At 35.7% G+C, this 23,622-nt stretch overlaps 2 protein-coding genes across 2 annotated transcripts in view; one reads left to right on the top strand and one right to left on the bottom strand.

Annotated features, from left to right (window-relative positions):
- Positions 1–19,110, top strand: part of LOC148952965 (uncharacterized) — a 42,684-nt gene extending 23,574 nt beyond the window's left edge. The window contains exons 3-4 of the mRNA XM_089087310.1: positions 18,046–18,205; positions 18,987–19,110. Coding sequence (XP_088943436.1) covers positions 18,046–18,205; positions 18,987–18,995 — 169 coding nt within the window. The 3' untranslated portion in view covers positions 18,996–19,110. The remainder of the gene's footprint in view (positions 1–18,045; positions 18,206–18,986) is intronic.
- Positions 1–23,622, bottom strand: part of LOC148952962 (ionotropic receptor 25a-like) — a 663,783-nt gene that overhangs the window by 461,142 nt on the left and 179,019 nt on the right. The window contains exon 8 of the mRNA XM_089088207.1: positions 22,356–22,527. Within this exon, the coding sequence (XP_088944333.1) occupies positions 22,356–22,527 (172 nt within the window). The remainder of the gene's footprint in view (positions 1–22,355; positions 22,528–23,622) is intronic.

The raw sequence follows: 23,622 nt of genomic DNA, 5'->3' as shown, positions 1-23,622 counted from the left end.
ACACTACACGTTTACGTTCAAAATGGTTGAAGTTCTGAAAGGTGTTTATGAAAATATTGGTGAAGTGGGAAGTTTAAGTTCCCCCACCACCCTTTCCAAATTCACTGGTGTTGACGCTAAAAGTGTACAAGACTATCTAATTAATGAAATCATTGTCAACACCATGTTTGAGTGTGGCTTTCCTAAGCGAGGGTTTTGAAGTGCTTAGAACAGGAAATAAGTGTCTATTTTTGTGTAGTTTCTTCAGTGTCATGATGGCAACTAATAGCCTTTTTTACTGTTCACGGGAAGATATACTGTAATTTCATTGTCAAAAATATCTGTGACTACACGCAGATCCTCGGGTGTGTTTTGATTAAGATCCAATAGGATGTAGCCGTAGGGTTTATTAGTTACCTTATTGTACGCTGAGAGCAGAAATTTACGGACCCCGGGGTATATTTGTTTATTGAGAGTTATTAACGATCTAAAATCACGAAAAACTCTGTAGATGATATAGTAGGTGCAGTTCAATTCAAGTGTTCGCATACATTTGCTCTAGTGAAAGAGATTGTGTAGAACCAGAGTAACGAAAATCTGTTCATGATGAGAGAAAACAGTGAACAGTTGTAGCATTTCCTGGGACCATTGTTGAATAGATTCAGCCAGATCGTCAATAATCAGCCAAGAGTTTGGTTCAATAATGCTGAAAACATCAAGTCCCTGTATGAATTGTATCTGCACCAACCCCGATATGCCAATTGCTTTTATTTTATCATATGACTCCTGCCAAATACTTCCCACACAGAAACGATCTGAATGGTGTTTTAAATTGATACATGTTCCCTTCAACAGTTCACCAACAATTAACTGTAGACTATAATTGTCTAATGACTAAATAATTTCCCTTCTAGTCCGCTTAAGAATAATGAGAAGAAGAAGAACAACAAAATCAATATAGAATCGTATTTTCTTTTATTATACATAAAAGTAATAGCAGTTTATAAATACTACATTGAACATGAAAAAAGCAAATTAAATATGAAAACATACACTTTTTTTATTTATAAAAAAAAATTTACATTTATTTTACATAAGCACTAGAAATAATCACTTTAATAAATACACTTTTTTTATTTATAAAAAAAATACAGAATTTATTAAAATACACACACTTAAAATAATATCACACATTTATTTACAACATTTTAAATTTGAAATGGGGTCCCCCCCGGGGGGGGGGGGTGGCCGCTGCGGTGGCCGAAGGCCGAGGGCGGCCGCTGCCGCGGCCGGGAAGTGCCACGGAAATGCCACGGGGCCCGCTGCGGTGGGTCGGAGGGGGCATTAAATATTGAAATTCATGATAAATTGCTCTGCCTTGCACAAAGTGAAAATTGTTTGCGATAAAAAAAGAGAAAAAAGAATTTAAAAACACCCATCACCAAAAAAAAAACCCTCCCATCCAATTTGTACTTTTAAAGAATTTAAGTTAATTTTTGTAGACCGAGTTGTTTTATGTAATCCACACATTAAAATCGGCCTGAGATTAGATAGTGACCGTATGGTAGTACTCTCGCATCATCCTCAAGCACATAGACTTTTTCTGATATGGTTGACACGGCGTTTTTCTCAACTCCTACTGTGTAGTTTTTAAATTGTAAAGATCGAATTGACATGACCTTTGCTCATGGGACAACATAACGTTCCACACAGTTTCTATAGACACTCATGTCGAAATTATTTTTTACAAAGTGTGTAGGTACCCCCTTGCAAACTTGTTTGATATCCTTGTTGTGCGTTTCCACACAGTATATCTTCGGCCCAGGAAACACACCACTGGATATGAGATCGCTACCCGTTTCAGATTTTAACATTAACAATTGATTTGGGGCCTGGCGTTTCACTACCGCTGGGTAGAAGGATTCATGTCAATTGGTATAGTCCATTCGTGAGCTAATGTACACGCCATTTTCCAAATCATTCAATAGATTTTCAGTTTTAAATTTTAACAGGAGTGAATCAGTGTCCCCATAATACACTTGAACTTGTCCCTCAATCGGCCACTGTACCTTGTAGATATTTCAATTATTGCACTCCCGCCTGCAATATTTTTATTTAAAACAATGTTTCTTTTCTTACGATGTAGGAGCACCAAATTAGAGTCTATGATTGTGAACGATGTGAAGCTTGGATCCGCAATGATTTGAGCACAATCTTTGGGATTGGTTACAATGTAAAATCGACTTTTGGTTCGTACGCTTTCGCACATTTTACCGAAGGCTGAGTTCAAAATGAGTTTATAGACTTCTTTTTCAACTTTGGTTTTCGCTTTTGAACGCTTAGCGACAAAGGTATCAATAAATGTTTTTGCATAAGGCTTTTAATCAGAGTGGAGGTTTCTTTGAATCTTTGTGAATTTGAAACTATCGAAAACTATTCATTTCAGAAGCACATGTTGAACAACGATATTCTGTTTTTGGTGGTGTTCGGCAAATAGTTTTTATCTTGTAATGACCCAGTGTGTACTTCCATCCTTTACTAAAGATAAATTATAGAGGCTCAGAGAGTCCCTACCCACCGGTCTATTTATGCACGGAAAAACAAAGTCTTTTACCGAGTGATGGATTTCAATGGGTATTTCACCGTCAATTTAAAAAAACATCCCTGTGCCCCATTCTCCTCAACGCTAGCAATGTCGGGGAAATTCGAAGCACATGGATTGTTGAGCCATTTAGAATTACCACACGGCAAACAGTAGTGAGAAATTGCTATTGGGTAAAGGGAATTCATATCAAAAAAACTACGCGTGCCTTTTCATAGGTGTGCTGTCTGGTCGGATCAGTTTTCATGATATGGTCCCCATGAAAAACATACCCCCCCTTCATTGATCTCTATAAAAAAAGATGCTGATCCACATCGGCGATAAGACCAATTTAATATTTTCTGATTTTAAGTAGCAAGTACATCACCAAATGAGGATTGGAAAAATAATAACCAAAATCCAACCCAAGTTCCCCATAGATTTTATCCGTATTCTTGCACACAATGTCCAAAAGAGTGAGTAAGTCACTGGGCAAGTATATTTTACAGTAATCCCACTCATTTTTACACCCGCCCTTTGCCCAAACCCTCGTAGCAAATTTATAGTCGTTAGTGGTGCATTCATTATCAGTAAGAGAATTGTAAAAAGCTTCAATGGGCGGTAATGACACCTCATCTAGACTCGAGGCCAATTTGTAATAATCAAATGCATATATGCAATACACGTTAAAAAATCATACATTTCATCATCGGGGAAGCGCTGTTTAAGGAGGGGAAAGCTATCAAAATTGTCACTTTTCTGTTCCTGAATCAATTGACTTAAGGATTTGGGGAAGAAGCTGAAAGACTCTAAAAACGGATTTTATTCAGGCACGTGTTACCCTTGTCAACTGTTTTCCACATGAATTCTATCAGCAGTAACTTCTCCGATGATTTGGGTATGATATTATATGAAAAAGAACCATCTATCCATGCGTCATCTACAACTCCACCCTTGGAAATTCGGGCCAACGCCGGTAGAACAAACTTTAAGTCATAATTGGAATTGTTTATAAAAATCGGTACGAAATATTGCTGTCCAACGTTTAAATTGCACGACTGATGTGCTACCCCTCTAAAGTTACCCCCCCCCCCCCGATGTAATTTCCTGCCACAAATGATCATGGTCGATGACCTTCCTCCTCCCCCCATTCCCAACACCATCGTCAAATTTCTCCTTGCAAACCCAATACATTTTATGATCTTTAATGGCCAATCTATCATCTGGTGATAGGAGTATAGGATAGTTTGTGTAACGAAGGCGCGACATTGCACCGTTCGCTGTTTTGATTAGACTGACCAATGCCGAGCGCATGCAGTCTTCGCCGCCCAACATCTCAACTACATCCAGCACTTGCATGGTATTATTGGAATCTTGTTGTGCACGAGCGTAAGAGACCCCTATGGCTTCGTGTATTTTAACACGATTTGATTTTGACGAATCGTACACGTCTGTGAGTCGGGCCTCGCAGTTCAAAGCGATCTTATTGCTCTGTAGGATTGCGTTCTGGAAATTCTTAAAACGTAAGATCGCTCTATCTCCGCTTACCGTCTCCACAGCCTGGTATCCATGACGTTTACAGTGTTTCATGTGATGTTTTAACTTTAAATCAGAGCGATATCTTAAAGAGGCATGTCGGACAGTAATAACACACACCACCCCGATGTTTACTCTCACTTAGAACCCTAATAATATCAGTAATTTGATTAAAATGTCCAATTGAATCAGGCTCTGTGGGTGGCGTGTATAGAAGCCACACCCAATGCTCCACTGATTCAATTGAAGGAGCTCTTACTGGAAATAATACGCCCTTCTTGTCGGAGCGGTGACCCTCCTCAAATTCGGTTTCATACTGTAACACCGTGACACCAATCTTTAAATGTGCATTAGCCCGCTAGAAAATATCTATTCCTTTTAATGTTACGGGAAATTGACCATTTAAACAATTAAAATCTACTATGGGGAACATTGAACCCTCCCTACCATTAACTGCCAATTCATCCAACTTTTTCTTAAATGCATCTTTTCGAAGAGGTCTGTAAGCGCCAATTAAAAATGCATACTTGAAACACTGTAGCCTCGTATCGAAAGAGATTCGTTGTACCCCCTGACATCCCTCTAAATCTGAATGATACTTTAAAACTATAGGCTAGCCCTCTCCCCATGCCCACATCTTAAAATAAAATCCTTTTTAAATCTACAAATATTAACGTTTAAACTCTCAATAAATAAAACCACCGACCCGCTACCCCCTCGTTATAATTAGCCACTTTAGTTTGAATACTATTAACCCAATCTAAAAAAACCTCCTCATAATTTGATAAATGCGGGCGAATTGCCAACATCTCTCTGTGCAAGTATTTCGAATACAGCTAGCTCGCATTTTCATTTAAAAAAATTATTTTTAGTGCTATTGATGCTTTTAAACCGACCCCCACCCCCCACACCCCCATCTGTTGTTCAAGAAGGGCTCGAATCTCGTTAATATATAAATGGGGAATATCCAAGGGATGTGTTATTATATCCCCTGACACTAGAGAGTTAAATGGATCAACGAATTTGGCGCTGTAGACCTTTGTATGGTGCAAAGCAGAGTTGGAAAGAAAAAAATCTGGAATTGGGGATACTTGTGATGATGTTATATCATTATTAGTACTAGTATTAGCGGTATAATTAACCAGAATGGTGGGGGGTGGCATAGAATTGCCAATAGCACCACCCTCAGTGTGTTCAATTGCATTGGATGGACGTGGCATGAGATCCTCTAAGTTACTTAGTATCCCTTCAAGGGTGTTTTGGGAGAACTGATCACGCCACCCTGTGTTGTTAATTGACTAAATTTCCTTACGAGGAATCGGTTTAGTTACACTACTACTACAACTAATATCCCCTCAATACTGTCTGATAAATCTATCAGTCCATTCCGGGTCCTCCACCATGTCAATGTCACAGGTTAGATCATCTAGGCTGGCCATGTCCCCAAAACAATCATTTAGAAAACCTCTATACGACTCCATATTATCAAGAACTAGTTAAGGCTCATCCCTAAACTCCATTGGTGGTGCCACGATTGGTTCAGGTCCACTAAAAATGGATGCTTCATGACCTGATGTTGATGGCACTGCTAATTCATTAATCTGTAGAAAAAGGGTTTATTTTCTATGTGAAATAACCATTATTTTATAAAGTTAAAAAACTATGTTCATTTTTCACCCCACCCTCAAAACTTAACTCCCCCTCCTAGCATTATATTCACTAAATACTCGCCCCCCAACCCCTCACCCAATATAAAGTACCCAAAATAGAGCTTAGTTAATTCTAAATTTCACTATTTTTTTATGTTATTAATTACACTTAAAAAAAAATTTAACATCTAAAAGCCCCGATAAATATTCAATAGTTTGGTGTGGCATACACAATGCAATGTTTTGACTAATAGTAATAAAGTAAAATAAAAAATATATTGGTCAAGGAACTGTGATTAGTTCAGAAAGAAGCAATAGCCTTATTTCTCCTGAAGCATTTTAAGTCAGATGTTTACCGGGGTATTAAATAAGTACCATTTTTACACCCCCTCAAAACTTAATTTCCCCCTTCCTAGCATTATATTAAATAAATACTTGCCCCCACCCCTCCCCAGAAAGTTCAGAAAGAAGCAATACTCTGTGTCTCCTGAAGCATTACAAGTCAGATGTTTACCGGGGTATTAAATAAGTAGCATTTTTACACCTCCCTCAAAACTTAATTACCCCCTTACTAGAAATATTTTATATGAATAATTGCCCCCCCCTTCTTCCTAGAAAGTTCAGAAAGAAGCAATAGTCTATTTCTCCTGAAGCATTTCAAGTCAGATGTTTACCGGAGTATTAAATAAGTAGCATTTTTACACCTCCCTCAAAACTTAATTTCCCCCTTCATAGCATTATTTTAACTGAATACTTGCCCCCACCCCCTCCCCAGAAAGTTCAGGAGGAAGCAATGGTTTATTTCTCCTGAAGCATTTCAAGTCAGATGTTTACCGGGGTATTACATAAGTAGCATTTTTACACCTCCCTTAAAACTTAATTTCCCCCTCCTAGCATTATTTTACTAAATACTTGCCCCCACCCCCATCTTTTCATATAAATTAGACAAAATAGAGCTTAGACAATTCTAAATTTCATCATTTTTTTTTGTTATTAATTACACAGAAAAAAAATCGAACACCTAAAAAGCCACGACAAATATTCACTATTTTGGTGTGGCATAGACAATGCAATGTTTTGACTAATAGCAATAAAGTAAAAATAAAAAAATATTTGTCAAGGAATTGCGATTAGTTCGGAAAGAAGCAATAGTCTATTTCTCCTGAAGCATTTCCAGTCGTATGTTTGCCGGGATATTAAATAAGTACCATTTTTACACCCCGCTCAACTCTGAATTCCCATTCCTAGCTTTATATTCACTAAATACTTGCCCCCCTACCCCCACACTTCATATAAAGTAGCCAAAATAGAGCTTAGCCAATTCTAGAATTCATCATTTTCTTACGCTATTAATTACACTGAAAAAAAATGAGCATCGAAAAAGCCACGATAAATATTCGCTAGTTTGGTCTGGCACAGACAATACAGTGTTTTGACTAATAGCAATAGATTAAAAATAAAAAAAATATTTGTCAAGGAATTGCGATTAGTTCAGAAAGAAGCAATAGTCCATTTCTTCTGAAGCATTTATAGTCGTATGTTTACCGGGATATTAAACAAGTACCATTTTTACACCCCCTCAAAACTTAATTTCCCCTCCTAGCATTATTTCCAATAAACGCATGTCCTATTGGGAGTTGTTCATTGTCTTGAGTATTTTACGATTTCTAATAAGCCACTGGCATAACTTGGCTTGTTTGTTAGCTCCATTATTTTTGTGTGGGATCTACTGTAACTAAATCTCTGTGAATCTAAACCCTAAGCAACTGGACCCCCAGTGCATCTGAACCCTCGTGCAACTGAGCCCTCTTCAACTGAACCCACATGCAACTCAACCCCGTGCAACTCAACCCCATTTAACTAAACCCAATGTAACTGAACCATCGTGCAAGTGAACCTCCGTGCAAGTGAATTCCCCGCATAATCAAACCGCCGCAAGACTAAACCCCCCTACAACTGAAATACCTGTGCATCTGAGCCCCCTAAGCTATCTGATTAAAGGTTCTTACCGTAGAAGCTACAGCTAGCTCGCTACAAAGTGTTCGTGGGGCATAGTGAATCACGCTTTCTCTCCTCAAATTCATGTCAGTGCTGCCAGTCTCTTGATTGAGCTTTGCTCGTTTTCGACTTGACGCCTGAATATCTGAGTCCTAGAAATAAAAATCAATTTATTAGTTATTCACTAGGTATTTAAATACGATGTATGAAAAGAATACAATTTCAACTATTAGCTACATTTGAAATTTGTTCAGAATATTAATGGTGGGCACCACTCCCCACAACTCTTCTTTTTTTCTTCAATAATTACCCCCTTTAGTAAATACATACGCGTACATACAAGGATAGTCTCAATTATATATGACACGGAAGATAATTGCTATCTCTTGAGTTAAAAATAGAAATTGTTGCGAACGCTATTTTACCCAGATATCTTTATACCTGGCCATCTGCTTTGAAGCTAGCGAAAAATGTACGATCTGAAGCATTTCAAGTAAGATGTTTACTGGATATTAAATAAGTAGCAATTTTACAGATCCTTCAAAACTGAATTCCCCCTCCTAGCATTATTTTTAACCCCAATTATTAAGTTTGGTTAAGCTATGAATGCATAAACACGTTTTTTAAATACGATGTATGAAAAAAAAATACAATTTCAACTACTAGTTACAGTTTGAAATTTATTCAGAATATTAATGGTGGGCACCCCTTCCCCCAACTCTTCTTTTTTTGTTCAATAATTACCCCCTTTAGTAAATACACACGCGTACATACAATGATAGTCTCAATTATATATGACATGGAAGATAATTGCTATCTGTTGAGTTAAAAAATAGAAATTGTTGCGAACTCTATTTTACCCAAACATCTTTATACCTGGCCATCTGCTTTGAAGCTAGCGAAATATGTACGATCTGTAGCATTTCAAGTAAGATGTTTACTGGATATTAAATAAGTAGCAATTTTAAACATCCTTCAAAACTGAATTCCCCCTCCTAGCTATATTTTTAACCCCAATTATTAAGTTCGGTTAAGCTATGAATGCATAAACACGTTTTTTAAATATGATGTATAAAAAAAATACAATTTCAACTATTAGCTACATTTGAAATTTATTCAGAATAAAAATGATGGGCACCCCTTCCCCCAACCCCTCTTTTTTTTCTCTACAATAATTACCCTTGATTATTGGCTGAGTTGGACAATCATCCTCTCATTAAGTTTGTTTAATTAAGAGTACTATGAAATGTAATCTCACGAGAAAACAGACTTCTAATCAAAACAGCTGTTATGGACATGTGGAATTTATCGTAGCTTCGAGAGTTTACAGAAAGTTCCTCCTTCTGTGTGAAACTCAAAATGATAGATAATTCTGTGAGAAACTCATAATGATAGATAGGAAAAAAAAGGTTATTTTTTATATTAGTCGACGAATAATGTATATTTACTTACCACTATAATTCTTTTATTGTCCATTAGAATGAGCGAATTGATTCTTATAGGCGTATTATAACTTTTATTGATCAACTGACACAGAATGAACAATTCGTTCAATATATATAGAAAAAAAAGCATGATTATAACCAACTGTAAACCGGTATTTCTAGAATGAGACCATTCTTTGATTACGCAATTTGATAATTTCTAGTTTTTGGCTAAAAAAACAAGAAAAGAAAACATGTTATGATGAAAGTGTCTCAAAAACCCGTCTGATTGCCTTATATAATCACAATTATACTTCCAAAACCTGTTTGATCACTTTATAGGTATACAATAGAAAAGGTTAAAATCGAATCAATTTGGTGGAATCCAGTACTGCCACTGTGTGGCATTACTTCTTTTGCAAATTGGAAGCCTAAAATATAGTTACTGATACTTTTAAATCAAAAAGCTTCAAAGAATTTTAAATTGATTACAAATTCGTCCTCTTCGGGTTAAATTTATAGTTTTGTGATCCAAAATGGCAGAAAACAAGACATTTCCCTGGCCCAATCTCTATGGTCACTTAAAAAACCTATTTAAATTTATATTTTAATGAGCTCCCTCCAAAATATCTTGGACCTTCAGTTTGATACAATCACCCCTGAGAAAAAATAAATAAAAATGCATCGTCGATGTTTCTTCTGAAAAAAGGAGAAATTCCACATTTTGAAGATTGGATCTTGAAACCTCTACGGTAGAGTTCTCTGATATAATGTATCTAATAAAGGGATTAAAAAAAACGCTTGCTTTTTGCGGGTGTTCCTCCTTTTTTTAAAAAACTGGCACATTTTCTCAGATTTTCGTTTTTGGTGGGTAACAATAAACTGCAAGAATTTTATATATTTAGAATCAGCACAAAAAGCCAGTACTGCCGGCTTAGCAATTGTCATGAGAATTCCATTTTTAGTTTTGATGAATATCGATACAACTCACTCTTTACTTCAAGTTTTTTATCACAAACTATTTGATAAGATTCTCTTGTGACGGAAATTTTTTTGAACCTGTTCATTTTATTAGTTGAATAGGACAATAAAAAGAAAGAGGGTCAATTTGACAGTTGGATATTAAGTTTAAATTTTGTTTTTCTTTCACTAATCTATTTTTTATTAATGTCGGAATATATAAGGGATTTAAATTCGAAGGGGGAGAACTGGCCTGTTATGAAAGAGATACATTTTACCTGGCCGCTATTAAATCAGAACGTGGTATCTATGCAGGCAGGATGATTTTTGAGCATCTCTATTCCTTCTGTAAGCTATTCCAAGGCGTAGGAAATTGCACAAAGACAAGTCTATATCTGTTATAATCTTTGGAAGCAATAAATCTTTCTGTAATTTTGGATTGAGTTTGATTTCCTTTTAAGATTAAATACATAATAATCAAGGATACTATTGATTAAATAAAAAGATCTCTTTTCCAGGAACTCTTGTCGGTTAAAATTTACTGTATTTTGTTTCATTTTCAATTCAATTTACTTGCTCATTTGATTTGAGAGTTTTTTCCTAAAAGTAGTTAAAAATAAGCTTATTCCTAGGAAATAAATTTCCTGAAATATATTTCCTGTCACCAAATTGCCTCTGTTATTTTCGCGTCTGCTCTCCCCCCCCCTGGAAAATTTTCGGCCGTTGCCCTTGCCTTGTGGTGTTCTCTTGTATCATTGATAGAACTTCCCAAAGGTTTGTTTCTAAGTGTTTTTCATCTCTTAAATTGAACAAAACTCTGTTCATGTCTAAACATATAGACTTATTGACTCCAAAAGTGTTGCCATTATTATTATTAAATACCTGATAGATGTTCGCCTGCTCCCGTTCTGTAATGGTTTTCTATATTATCTGGCATCTGTTTATGAGAATAATCAAAAAAAACTTTTTGTACAAAATAAGTTTTTCAAAAACAAGTAAAGAACTCCATTAAACCAAAAATGAATAAAAATAGAATCAAATAATCTACCAAGCATACATCTACCACAAATCAGTATTAATAAATAAATGAATCCCAAACCAAACAGAAAAAAATAAGTCAAACTCGAAACGAGCAAAAATTAATCTGAGTAGGGTTCTAAACCCTATGATTTCTAAGAGCCAGAATATAATTTGTACTTTACTGAAAAAAATTCAAATTTATTCACTGAAAAAAAATGTGCATTGTCAGTTTAATATACTACATATGCTAATATTTATTCCTTAAATCTTAATTAATTTTTGATTTCTTAAAGTTATAAAAGTGAAAACATTTAAAAGAATTTTTTTCAGTAAAGTACAAATTATATTCTGGCTCTTAGAAATCATAGAGTTTAGAACCCTCCTCAGATTAATTTCTGCTCGTTTTGAGTTTGACTTATTTTAATTTCTGTTTGCTTTGGGTTTCATTTATTTATTAATACTGATTTGTGGTAGTTGTATACTTGGTAGATTATTTGATTCAATTTTGTTCATTTTTGGTTTAATGGAGTTCTTTACTTTTTTTTGAAAAACTTATTTTGTGCAAAACGTTTTTTGATTAATTTCTGTTCGTTTTATATTGACATAGTCTTTTTCAGGAAGAAAGAGTGAGCCTCTTCTGAAGTTAAACAACCATCCCTTCCATAAAAACCTTTAATACCCCCTGGGCATAACTTACAACGCTTTCCTCTAGTCTCTGGGTTTTTTCAAACCCAACAGCCTTGTTATATGATATTTAGACTATTTTGGATAGAATGGCTATCTCAAAATTTCTATTAGACACATTTCGGGACAATATGACGTGCGTGTAGGAAGGAGAGGGTGGCTGCCCTCTGATCACTTTGACTCCTAAAAAGTGCACTAGAGCATGTGATTACTAATCCAATGAGCCCCCTTTGAAGTTTAAATGACCACAATTTCTATAAAAACCCTATATGTCCCCAGGGCAAAACTTATAAACCTTGTTCTGAGGACTGGAAAGGATTTGTTTTCATGAAAGACATAATTTCCAGATCTTTCTGATAGGCTTAACAAAATGGCTATATCGAAACTTTGATTGGAAGAGTTTGAGGAAATGATAGGTGTGGAGGGAGACATTTGCCTTCTAATCACTTTCGAGTAATAAAAAAGGCACTAGTCCTCTCAATTTCCAATCAAATGAGCCCTTTTCGAAGCTTCTACGACAAAAGTTTATATGAAAACAATAGATGCCCCAAAGGCATAACTTACGATCCTTGTCCTGAGGGCTATGGAGGGAGGGTTGTCATCCTCAAAGAAATAATTTCCAGACCTTTAAACTACTTTGAACAAAATAACTATCTGAAAATTTTGATTGGATGTGTCTGGGGAAATGGTGAGAGTGAGAGGGGGGTTAGTTACCCTCCAATCACTTTTGAATATTAAAAAGGGCAATAGCCCTTTCAATGTCCAATCAAATGAGCCCTTTTTGAAGTTTCTACGACAAAACTTTTATAATAACCACATATGCCCACAGGGCATAGCTCACAACCTTTGCACTGAGGTTTGTCAGGGGGGGAGGAGGTTTGTCATCCTAAAAGAACTAATTTCCAGATCTTTCAACTACGTTAAACAAAATTAATATCTCAAAATTTTGATTGGATGTGTTTGGGGAAATGGTGGGGGTTCTTCATTCACCTTAGACTATTAAAAAGGGCTCTAGCCTTTTCAACTTCCAATCGAATGAGCCCTTTTTAAAGTTTATACGACAACTCCTTCTATAAAAACTTCATGTGCCCCCAGGGCATAACTTACAACTCTTGCCCTGAGGGCTGTGGGGGGTTGTCATCCTAACTTACAGAAGTTTCAAGTTCGTTGAAAAAATGGCTATCTCAAAATTTCGATTACATGTGTTTGGGAAAATTGTGGGCATGAGAGGGGGATTAATTGCCCTCCAATTACTTTCAACTATTAAAAAGGCCACTAGCCATTTCAATTTCTAATCGAATAAGCCCTTTTTGAAGTTTCTACGACAACACTTTCTATAAAAACCTTATATGCCCCCAGGGCATAACTTACAACCCTTGCCCCAAGGTATGTGGGGGGGGGTTATTGTCCTTAAAGACCTAATTTCCTAATCTTTCAACGGGGGGTTAGTTGCCCTCCAATCACTTTCGACTATGAAAAAGAGCACAAGCTCTTTTAATTTCCAATTGAATGAGCCCTTTTTGAAGTTTCTAACACAAAGATTTCAATAAAAACCTTATATACCCCGAGGGCCTAACTTATAACCCTTGCCCTAAAGACTGTGGTGGGAGTTTCCTGCTCAAAGATATAATTTCTGAACTTTCAACTACATTGAACAAAATGATTATCTCAAAATTTAATTGATGAGTTCGTGGAAATGGTGGGGATGGAAGGGTTGTTAGTTGCCTTCCAGTCACTTTCGACTATTAAAAAAATGACTAGCCATTTCAATTTCCAACCGACTGAGCCCATTTTGAAAACCTTATATGCCCCCAGGGTATAACTTATAACCCATGCCCTGAGGGCCTTAAGAGGGGGGGTGTCATCCTCAAAGACCTAATTTTCAGAACTTTCAACTACGTTGAACAAAATGAACATCTCCAAATTTTATTGTATGTGTTTGGGGAAATGGTGGGCGTGAGAAGGGGGTTAGTTGTTCTTCAATCCCCTTCGACTATTAAAAAGGGCACTAGCCCTTTGAATTTCCCATCGAATGAGCTCTTTTTGCAGTTTCTACGACAATGCTTTCTATAAAAATCTTATATGCCCCCAGGGCATAATTTACAACCCTTGCCCAGAGTGCTGTGGGGAGGTGTCCTCCTCTTAAACATAATTTCTATCCAGAAACCAACTACGCTGAACAAAATTGCTATCTCAAAATTTTTCTTGGATGTGTTTGGGGAAATGGTGGACTTAGAAGGGGTGTTAGTTGCCTTCCAATCACTTTCGACTATTAAAAAGGGCACAAGCCACTCCAATTTCCAATCGAATGAGCCCTTTTCGAAGTTTCTTCGACAACTCCTTCGATACGAAGTGCCCTGGTCTAAAGACCAAAAAAAAAGACATTGTGCCAACATCGTTCTTTACTCAGGCAGCGCTATTGCGCTGTCTATGATTACTCTTTGTGAACTTGTTTTTTGAGTGATTGCCTCTCTTTAACGTTCAGTGCACAGCTTTCTATTTTTTTTCTTTGCCTTTCACTGCTTATATGTAGTCTGCCAAGTGCTAAAAAGTTATTATTTATCATTAGTTACAAATGTGCACGGTAAAAAAACCTACTTTTACGTTGACAGCATTATTTCACGTTTGATCAGCGCACTTTAACTCTGTCTCAGTTTGACTCTGTCTCACAACTTTATTTTTTAAAACAATAAAAAACTTTAGCGTAAAGAGCGAGGGGTTGAGGAGGGGACAGCCCCTTTCATATACGGAATAATTTCTGTTCGTTTTAAGTTTTAATGTCGCTCCTTACTTTCAGTTTAAAAAACTTGTTTTTTATATTTAATTGGGATTAAAAGCTAAACAAACGAAGACTTTTCACTTGTTGTTGTGCACTTATTTTTGAAAGGTAAGTTCTGTTGATTCTTTTTTTTTAGTTTTATATAAGCTCAATATAAGACTTCTGAACTTTGCAGATAGAATGGTAAAAATCTACTTTGGCTGTCTTGGAAAGAGGTTTGGTTAGGAAAATGAAACATTCAAAGATGGGTATACACGCTAAAGCTAAAGTATACCCCAAGATCGTGTTTTGAAGTGTTTACCGCCACTCCTCCCTCTAGAGGGTCCTAACCTTTGATGACCTTTAAAAATCTGTGTGTTATAAAAGTGAAACCTTGCAAAATAGATCTTCTGCTTAAAAACAGTACAACAAAATTGTTTTCAACTTCACAACTTTGATCAGTCCCAATCACAGTATATATAATAGCAGTATGATCTTTCTTTATCTCACCCATTATAAAAACCCGGACCGAGGTGCGATTGCTCCAGAGAATGTATAAACCGGTATAAACATAAGCAACATTAGATCGTTTCACGGGTAGACAAGTCAGATCTCTCTTGAACGAGAAACTTGGCTTCAACGTTGGAACACTTATTTTGAAGAAACTAATTTTAAATTAATTTATTCCGATACATACATGAAAATCGGTAATTAGTAGTGCAATGTTATTATTAGATGTTTTTAGGAATAAAAATAGGTTTCGACGTCTCAAGTTGGTTTCAAAGGCTTTTTTAGAAAGTTTCTGCCAAAATACGTGTTCCAGGGTAATTGGACCGCTGATGGCAGATCAAATGAGAGGAGCTGTTTGTACGCGCCGATATAAATATATATATATATATATATATATATATATATATATATATATATATATATATATATATATATATATATATATATATATATATATATATATATATATATATATATATATATATATATATATATATATATATATATATATATATATATATAATATACTACGAAAACTTTACGAAAAAGAAAGTTTTTTTTAAAGTAAAATAAAGGCCATGATCCACATAAAATGAGCTTAAAAAAAAGCCTAAAGTAGGTCATACACAAAATGACTAGAAATTATTATTGCAGAATAACAATTTTTATTCTTCAAAAACATGGATCTGCGACTAAAGTGTGCGATGTACTTCAAATGTCTGAAAACTCCCTAAGAATTTTATGAAAAACACTTCTTAACAGACATTTGGTATTTTCTTGGATAGGGCTATTGTGGCAACTTTTACCACAGCAACCAATAATTAGAACCCAAGTTCTAAAATTCGTCTCAATCAGGAACCCTTATCGCTATCTAAATTCACAAAGTGCAAAGATTTTCAAACAGAGGTGTTTATTGTTTAAAGTTCAGGAAAGGACTGCCCATTTCATACAAAAACATTGATTGAAAACGAAACGAGTCTTATCTTGAAAATAAATATCGTAGAAAATAAATATCACGACGTGAAAAAAAAACTATAAACCATCCAGTGGCGGATCCAGAGGGGGGGGGGAGAGGGGTGCCCCCCCTGTTAAAATAGCCGAAAGTAGTGTAATTTACCTAATTAACGAAATTTTCCATTAATTAAACTTGCTCCTAACGTAAGTTTATCGGATCAACCTAATTTTCGCCTCCACCCCCTAAAAAATCCTGGATCCACCCCTTAAACCATCACACCTATTCCACCAGTTATTATAAGAAAAAAAAATTCCTTATTTTCACAAATTTCATCAACCCCCCACCCCCTTTTTTTATATAATCCTACATAGGCCAATCAGTTGAGTCAACATTATATAAATAATAGATTAAGTCATAATTTGTATATAAATTAAGTCATACCTGTGAGATGGGACACTTGCAAACCACTTGGCCGGCTCACCAAGTTTTGTTTCTGCTTTCGTAATTACGAATAACGCACTTTGTAACCATTTCTCATTGATTGACGCATAGACACTAACCCATAAGTTATCTTCGGTAAACTTATTGCCTAATTAAATAAACTGTGGTCCCAATTTATAAGGTTTTAAAGATATGCAACGTCAGCCACCGCTCTCTGTACAGTGGTGTCAGTTTGTGAAATCAAAAGGAGAAGAGGGTTGCTATCAGAAAACCCTTTTATTATACAAAGTTTTATTTTATAATATTCATAAAAATTCTATTAATAAGATTTTAATGTTTTTTTCCATTTTTATATATGCTGTTAAATAGTTTTTAGATTATGTATTTACCCGACTGTTAAAGGGTGGAGGGAGCCAGCGGCTCTTTAAAGGGGGGGGGGGTTGTTCCTTGTGTGCTTTTTTATTTCACGCTACTGATCTTGTTTATTAATTATAATTTTTTGATTTTAATTGATTTTAATAGCCTGGATGTAAAAAATCCCTACACTAGATTAGCTCAATTTGGTTATTTTTCAGTTTTAGTTACTACAATAATTCTATTTAAATTTGTTTTTCTTGTTGAGTCAATTATTATATATTTTCACGACCCCAAATTAAATTTTCCGTCTTATCTACGGAGACTTGCACAATCTGTCCAGCAGAAAAAAAAAACATACGAAGGGGAGCATTCGTATTTTAATTGATTGTAGGATTGTACTAATATAAATTAAGCAAATTAAGTGACATTTGGGTTTTGTGTTAGCTTCAAGAGGAAGGAGGAGGTAGAAGTGATATACAAAGGAGCGTTGGCCTTTGTATCCTGGATCCTTCCAATATCAAATTTTCTGATAATCGAATCCGCTATTTTACGGTTGGCGCCTCATCTTCACAGAGAAGTGTAACATAATGGAATTGTCTGATTTTTAATTCTGTAAAAAAAATCCTATGATTCAGAATTCAATCCTCCATTTGAATGTAACAGCCACTTCCTCTGGAAGCTCCAATCAGAAAATTAGAAAATTCTAGAATTTCCACATTGTATCCCACACTAAACCACGAAATTACAAAAGTTTTCACATGCTATAGTATATTAGAAGCATTCTAGTAGTTAAGTCAAAATTCAGAAATTTTTGTTCACTAAAAGTTTTTTTTTTGCACCTTTATCTGTATTTCAAATTTGAAACATGTGAAAGTTGTTATGGCTTTTACGGTACTAATGGGAGCTGTTCTTTCTTTCTGTTTTAGCCTACCTGCCAAGAAAATGGCTGAAATACATTACGTTCTTTACTTAGTTTTAAAACTGAACGCGAAACCACCAATAGATATTTTCATTCGTGTGTACTTTTCTACTTCAGAATGCCCGCTTTCATTTTTACAAACAATGGTATAACAGGTTCTATTGCCCTTTAGGTTTTTCCTTCATAAGGTTTTTAGGGTAAAGAACGTTTTACCCCAGTTGCCATCTCTGTTTAAAGCTTGGGAGTCGGTCCAAACAGTTTTTTTTTCTTTCAGGTCAGCAGGGCTTTCAACGCAGGATCATCGTTTATGTAGACCACGTGGATATTTGCGAATGCAAAACAATGTTGGAGGTCCTATTTACATGGTACATGTCTTACTGGGTTTTCGGCATCGATTACGGAACTCAAAAAGGCTTACTCACCGTCATGGAGAGGTTTGTTACATAAATTTAATTGAAGAGAATAACTTTAATCTATGAACATACAGGTTTTGCTTAATGCAGGTTTTCCAGCCTACTCAAATATTGCTCATACCTCTAAAAATCAAATTTGGCCGAATTATGCATTTTTCTAAATTCTGAATCTACCAATAGCCACAACATGGGTTTCCACTTCAAAGTTTGACCGGTTTCACCAAGAAGCAAGTATTTTTTACATAATATTGATCAGTTTTAGATTCCTTCAAATTTTGCAAGTTGTAACTTTTGTTTCGAGCATGCAATCCTTTGCGTTTAAGCAAGACCTTAACTCCACCCAAAAGTTTCATAAATTATCCGTAAGTCCCACCTTAAAATAAAAACCCTCACCCCATTCCTTCTTGACTCCTGCACAAAACTTCAGGGAAACTGAGATATCTTTTCGGGTCTATTATGTCTGTATTTCCTGGCCCCCTCAAACTCTACTGGACTAATTTTGCAACCTGTTCTACTTCCATCTTGCTAAAACTACCCTAGCTCACACTAATTTTGAATAACCTCTACTTGATGTGACCAAGGAGTCATCCCTATTTTATATTCTAGGTCTTCCTCCAAAAATAAAATCATGTTTACGCTACTGCCGTTGCTGGAGATTTCTGTCATAATTGTCAAAGTAATATTAATCACAGCTTGACCTAACCTTAATGCTATACACTCTGACATTATTCTCCTACTGAATAAACTTATTGTTACGAAGAGCCCTTCATGATTGTAGTAACCTAATGAACTGTCTTTGCAGGTATGTTAACAAGATGGACCCTATGAAGAAAGCCCTCTTACCAGCAAAAGTCAGAGTGTTTTTAAGCAAAGTGTAAAACAACTTTCCTTGTCTTTTTTTGTATTTTTTTATTCAAATATTTGGGTATGTTTTTTATATTAAGTTATATTATTATGTAACTTTTATATTATTATATAACTTATTATAAGCATGTTTATTATACTGAATAATAAAGAAATAATTGGATTCATTTGTATTTTTCCGTAGCGTTTGGTCTGAAGGTCATGTTTTTAAGTTGATACCAATTAGTCAAAAGTGATAGGCCGAGACTGTTTGTGCTTTTTTCTCGTCATGTAGTTGGTTTTCGTGGACCGTTTTGAGTATACTGGGCAGGAGCAACTGCGCTGGACATAGCAGAGGTTTCGCTTGGCACGTTTCCCTTTGAATTTGAACTTTGTATGGTACGATAGATCAAGGTCTTTTCACACTTTTTTTTTCTACTGCCATTTGACTTGATATTTTCCCCAGAAATCTGGATCTGTTTTCAAATCCAGCCTTTCAAACAGTTCGTGGTAACGAAATGTAAGTAAGAAGTGACCCGGCTCAATAATAACTGAAACTCTAAAAATGGGATTTTGATATCAATAAATACATTAAAAGAATTAAATTTTTATGCTGATTTAAAATATATAAGTTTTATCAAGTTTTGTCTTACCCATCAAAAGTTACGAGCCTGGAAAAATTTGCCTTATTTTCGAAAAAAGGAGAAAACACCCCCTAAGAGTGATAGAATCTTAATGAAAACTACACCATCAGATTCAGAGTATCACAGAACCCTTCTATAGAGGTTTTAGGCTCCTATCTGCAAAACTGTGGAATTTTGTTATTTTTTTCCAGGGGTGATCGTATCGATCCAGTGGTCCTAGAATATCGTGAGAGGGCTCATTCAAACGGAAATTAAAAGTTCTAGTGCCCTTTTTAAATGAAAAAAAAACTGGAGGACAACTAGGCACCCTCCCATGCTCATTTTTTCTCAAAGTTAACCGATCAAAATTTTGAGATAGCCATTGGGTTCAGCATAGTCGAAAATTTAATAACTATATATTTAAATATGACTTAATCCCCAAAGCCCCCGGGGGAACGGCTGCAAGTTATGAGCTTTGCAACTTGTTTACATATAGTGTTGGTTTATGGGAAATATACAGACGTTTTCAGGAGGGATTTTTATAGTAAAGGGTTGGGGGGGGGTTGGGGGAGGGGATAATGTGGTAGGATATTTTCATGGGGGAAGGAATATTTCTATGAAGGGGGCGTCAGATTTCCAAGCATTATTTAAAAAACGATCAGAAATTAAATAAATAAACAACTTTTTCAACTTAAAGTAAGGAGTAACATTAAAACTTAAAAAACGAACAGAAATTATTACGTATATGAGGGGGTTTGCCCCCTAGTCAAAACCTCGCTCTTTACGGTAAAATTTTATTAGTAATTTAAAAAGAGCTATCTATTCTAATTAAACGGCCTTTGTGATTCAAGGGTCATTCTTAAAGAATTGGAACAAAATTTGAACTTTAGCGCAAAGAGCGAGGTATTGACTAGGGGGAAAACCTCCTCATATACGTAGTAATTTATGTTCGTTTTAAGTTTTCATGTTCCTCCTTACTTTCAGTTGACAAAGCTTGTTTATTTTATTTAATACATTAGGATTCGATTGTGGTATACCTGTGGATCTACTGTTTTTCTGTCTTTTGTCAACCCGTTTGCAAACGATTTAATTGTAATACAGCTGTTAGATTATAGGCTATTTTTACCATTTGTTGAACAGTAATGTTGGTTTAAATAATAGTTGTATATATTCCTATCGAATATGTCCATTAATCATATAGTAAAATTAGCAATTCAAGATTTCAACTCGGGACCCTCCCCACTCCAAACAAAATCTTTTGTCCCAACCACACAACATCACGTGCACCCCCTCCTATAAGAAAACCTGTATGGGTTGCCCCGCCCCTAACGGCTAATCATTATCCAATTACGCTAAAGAAGTGTAATTGTACGGTAAAAAAGCGAGACGCGGAGGCTTTGTTGGTAGGGGAAAATAAAACTGGAAGGCCATGCCTCTTACGCCAAACCTCTGAAAAAGTACTCTAAATGACTATAGTTTCACAACAGAAGAAGGTCATTTTACATTGAAAATTGTAAATTCATGATCACAGGGATTGGCTGTGCCGAACACAGTGGGTCCGCCCATAACGTTAAATCAGTCACAATGTACGCTAGAAGACACTCATTTTTAACCCTCTGATTGAAAAACGCTGAACGCTAGCATAAGGTCCACGTGTTGCACCATAATTTAGCGTAAAAGTACAAACGAATTTTTTACCGTGTGTCATTGGTGAGCAAGATTGGATCCAACTCTATTTTGTCTGCAAGGTTGTCTTCTCCTTATGTTGGCGAAAAATTAAGCAGCAAAATAGCCCAGTCGATATTTCGACAGTACTCAACAAGCTTGTGTCGATCCTTTTTTAGAGAGGGAGGGGTTAACGACCACTTAGATTATCCTCCCCTCCCTTGATTTTGAAGAAATAGTATTTTCATTGAAAGATAGAGGCTTTATTTTACAGGCAAGTTCAAAGTATACCTTTTTTGTTATTTTCATTGAAAACAAATTCAGAAAAAGAACAATACTGACACCCTTAGACTTTGAAAATTACATGCCCTTACCCTATTTTTCATGAAATAAAGCCCTTCTTAGTGAACAATACAGTTGCTCAATTTTATACAACTTCTTTTAATTTGTCTCCTTCATTCAATATTAGCTATATTTCAAGTTAGAGATAAAAAAAAACGAAGAAAACATTACATTTTAAAACTGTTATTCCAGGAGAGGATCTTTCAGAGAAATCTTAGAAAGGGAGTAAGGTGTACATGGCAAACGTATAAAAATTGTCGAACAAATGATTTTGGCTACCTCTACCATGCCTAAAGTCTCATTTCTTTAGTAAATAGCGTCCTCTGTTTTGCTATATGACAGCCATTGGACATTTTCTTATGAGATAAATATGTGTCTCTTTATGCAGTCGTTGACAGAAAGGCGGGACATTCATTAATTAGTTGTATTGTTAGTTGAAAATAGCATAACTTGGACCCTATCCCCCCCCACCAAAAAAATCTGTACACATGCACTGGGTATAGTGTATTTTGCTTCGTAACAACAAATTAATCTCAAAGTATCTATTTGTACTCAACAGCGCATGTATGGTATTAAAGTATCCGTCACTTCTGTGATAAAGGTAAAAGCTTAGTAAATACTTCATCCATAATCTGATTTTTAACAGAAAATCAATGTGTGAGAAGCCCCAAATCCAATTTAATTGAATACTCAAATACCTGAAATAGATGATCCGAGTCATTTGACCTTTCAAAGGATTTGTCCATGGCCATTTTCTCCGAAAACTCATCCAGCATCTTTTTAGCCTCTGCTGGTGCAGCTGAGAAGTTCCCAGTGAAACATACATCTGATTTCCATGGAAGCTTAGTAGATCCCTTAGCTTTTGTTGATCTGGAAAAATAGAGGGAGAAATAACTAAAATTGATCAAGGCGAAAAAAAAACTTTTGAGATGAAGGCACCCAGAACTAAGTGAATCACTAAATCCTTTACTGCGGCTATATATACTAATAACTTGTAATAATGCTCCTACAAACCATTAAAGCATTAAGTCGCCTTAGAGTTATATGCTGACGTATATTCCTCCTTCATAAAATTGTGTCTCAAGCTTGTGCTTTAGGTATCTCCCGAGAAAATACCCAATCTAAACCATTCTTTATAAGTCATCGCAGTCTAACCTGGCGCACAAAACTATTGACATAATTTTCCTGTGATAGGTAACAGCCTTATAATTAGTATTGGGGACTATGATGGAGCCACAATGGCACTGAGGCTTTCACTCCTCTCCCGAAGCAAAACAACCAATTAAAATTACGACTAGTACGGCTATATTCTCTTAGCCTCTGGAAGCCTTGCTAAAGGAGAAGAAAATCTAATGTTTGGAAATCTCCTGTTGACTTCTCTACTCAATAGTTACTTCAGGCCATCACAATCGGTAAAAGCTCAAGGAGGGAGGGGGTAAACCTCAGGTATAACAGAACAGGTAACATTATCCATACTTAAAAATATTGGGGTTATCTTATGACATAAGACAACTTCATCAAAATAGGAGACAATTTCTCCTAAAGCAAAATATCGAATCAAAACCATCGTGTGAAAATAAATGCAGACACTATAAAGTGTAAGAAACTTACTGTTTGTCTTCTTGTGAGCATAAATCACATAAGAAGTTTATACAAGTAGCGAAGTGTTTCTCTAAACATGACACACATTTCATAGCGCGTAGATTCAGAAAGTTTCCGGACCGTCAGAGCAATAGATTCACTTGCTACTTGGTTTTCCATCGGAAATATTTGTCATTGCGCTTGCGTGAAGGCGGGGTCAAGAAGCTTGTGTGGGCTTAGATGCGTGTAAAAAATTTCAATCAAGTGTATTGGTCTTTTTGCTACCGTATATTACCTCTAATTTCATATAAATATGATATGATTTCAGAATTATAAAACAAAAAAAAACAAAAGACACTGTATCTCTTTAGGGGGGTTCCTTTT

Source organism: Artemia sp. Qi Xiang Cuo, chromosome 4, assembly GCF_049724085.1.
Source record: "Artemia sp. Qi Xiang Cuo chromosome 4, ASM4972408v1, whole genome shotgun sequence".
Taxonomy (NCBI): Eukaryota; Metazoa; Arthropoda; class Branchiopoda; order Anostraca; family Artemiidae; genus Artemia; species Artemia sp. Qi Xiang Cuo.
Note: the sequence above shows the minus strand (reverse complement) of the source record. Positions and strands in the feature narration are given on the sequence as shown.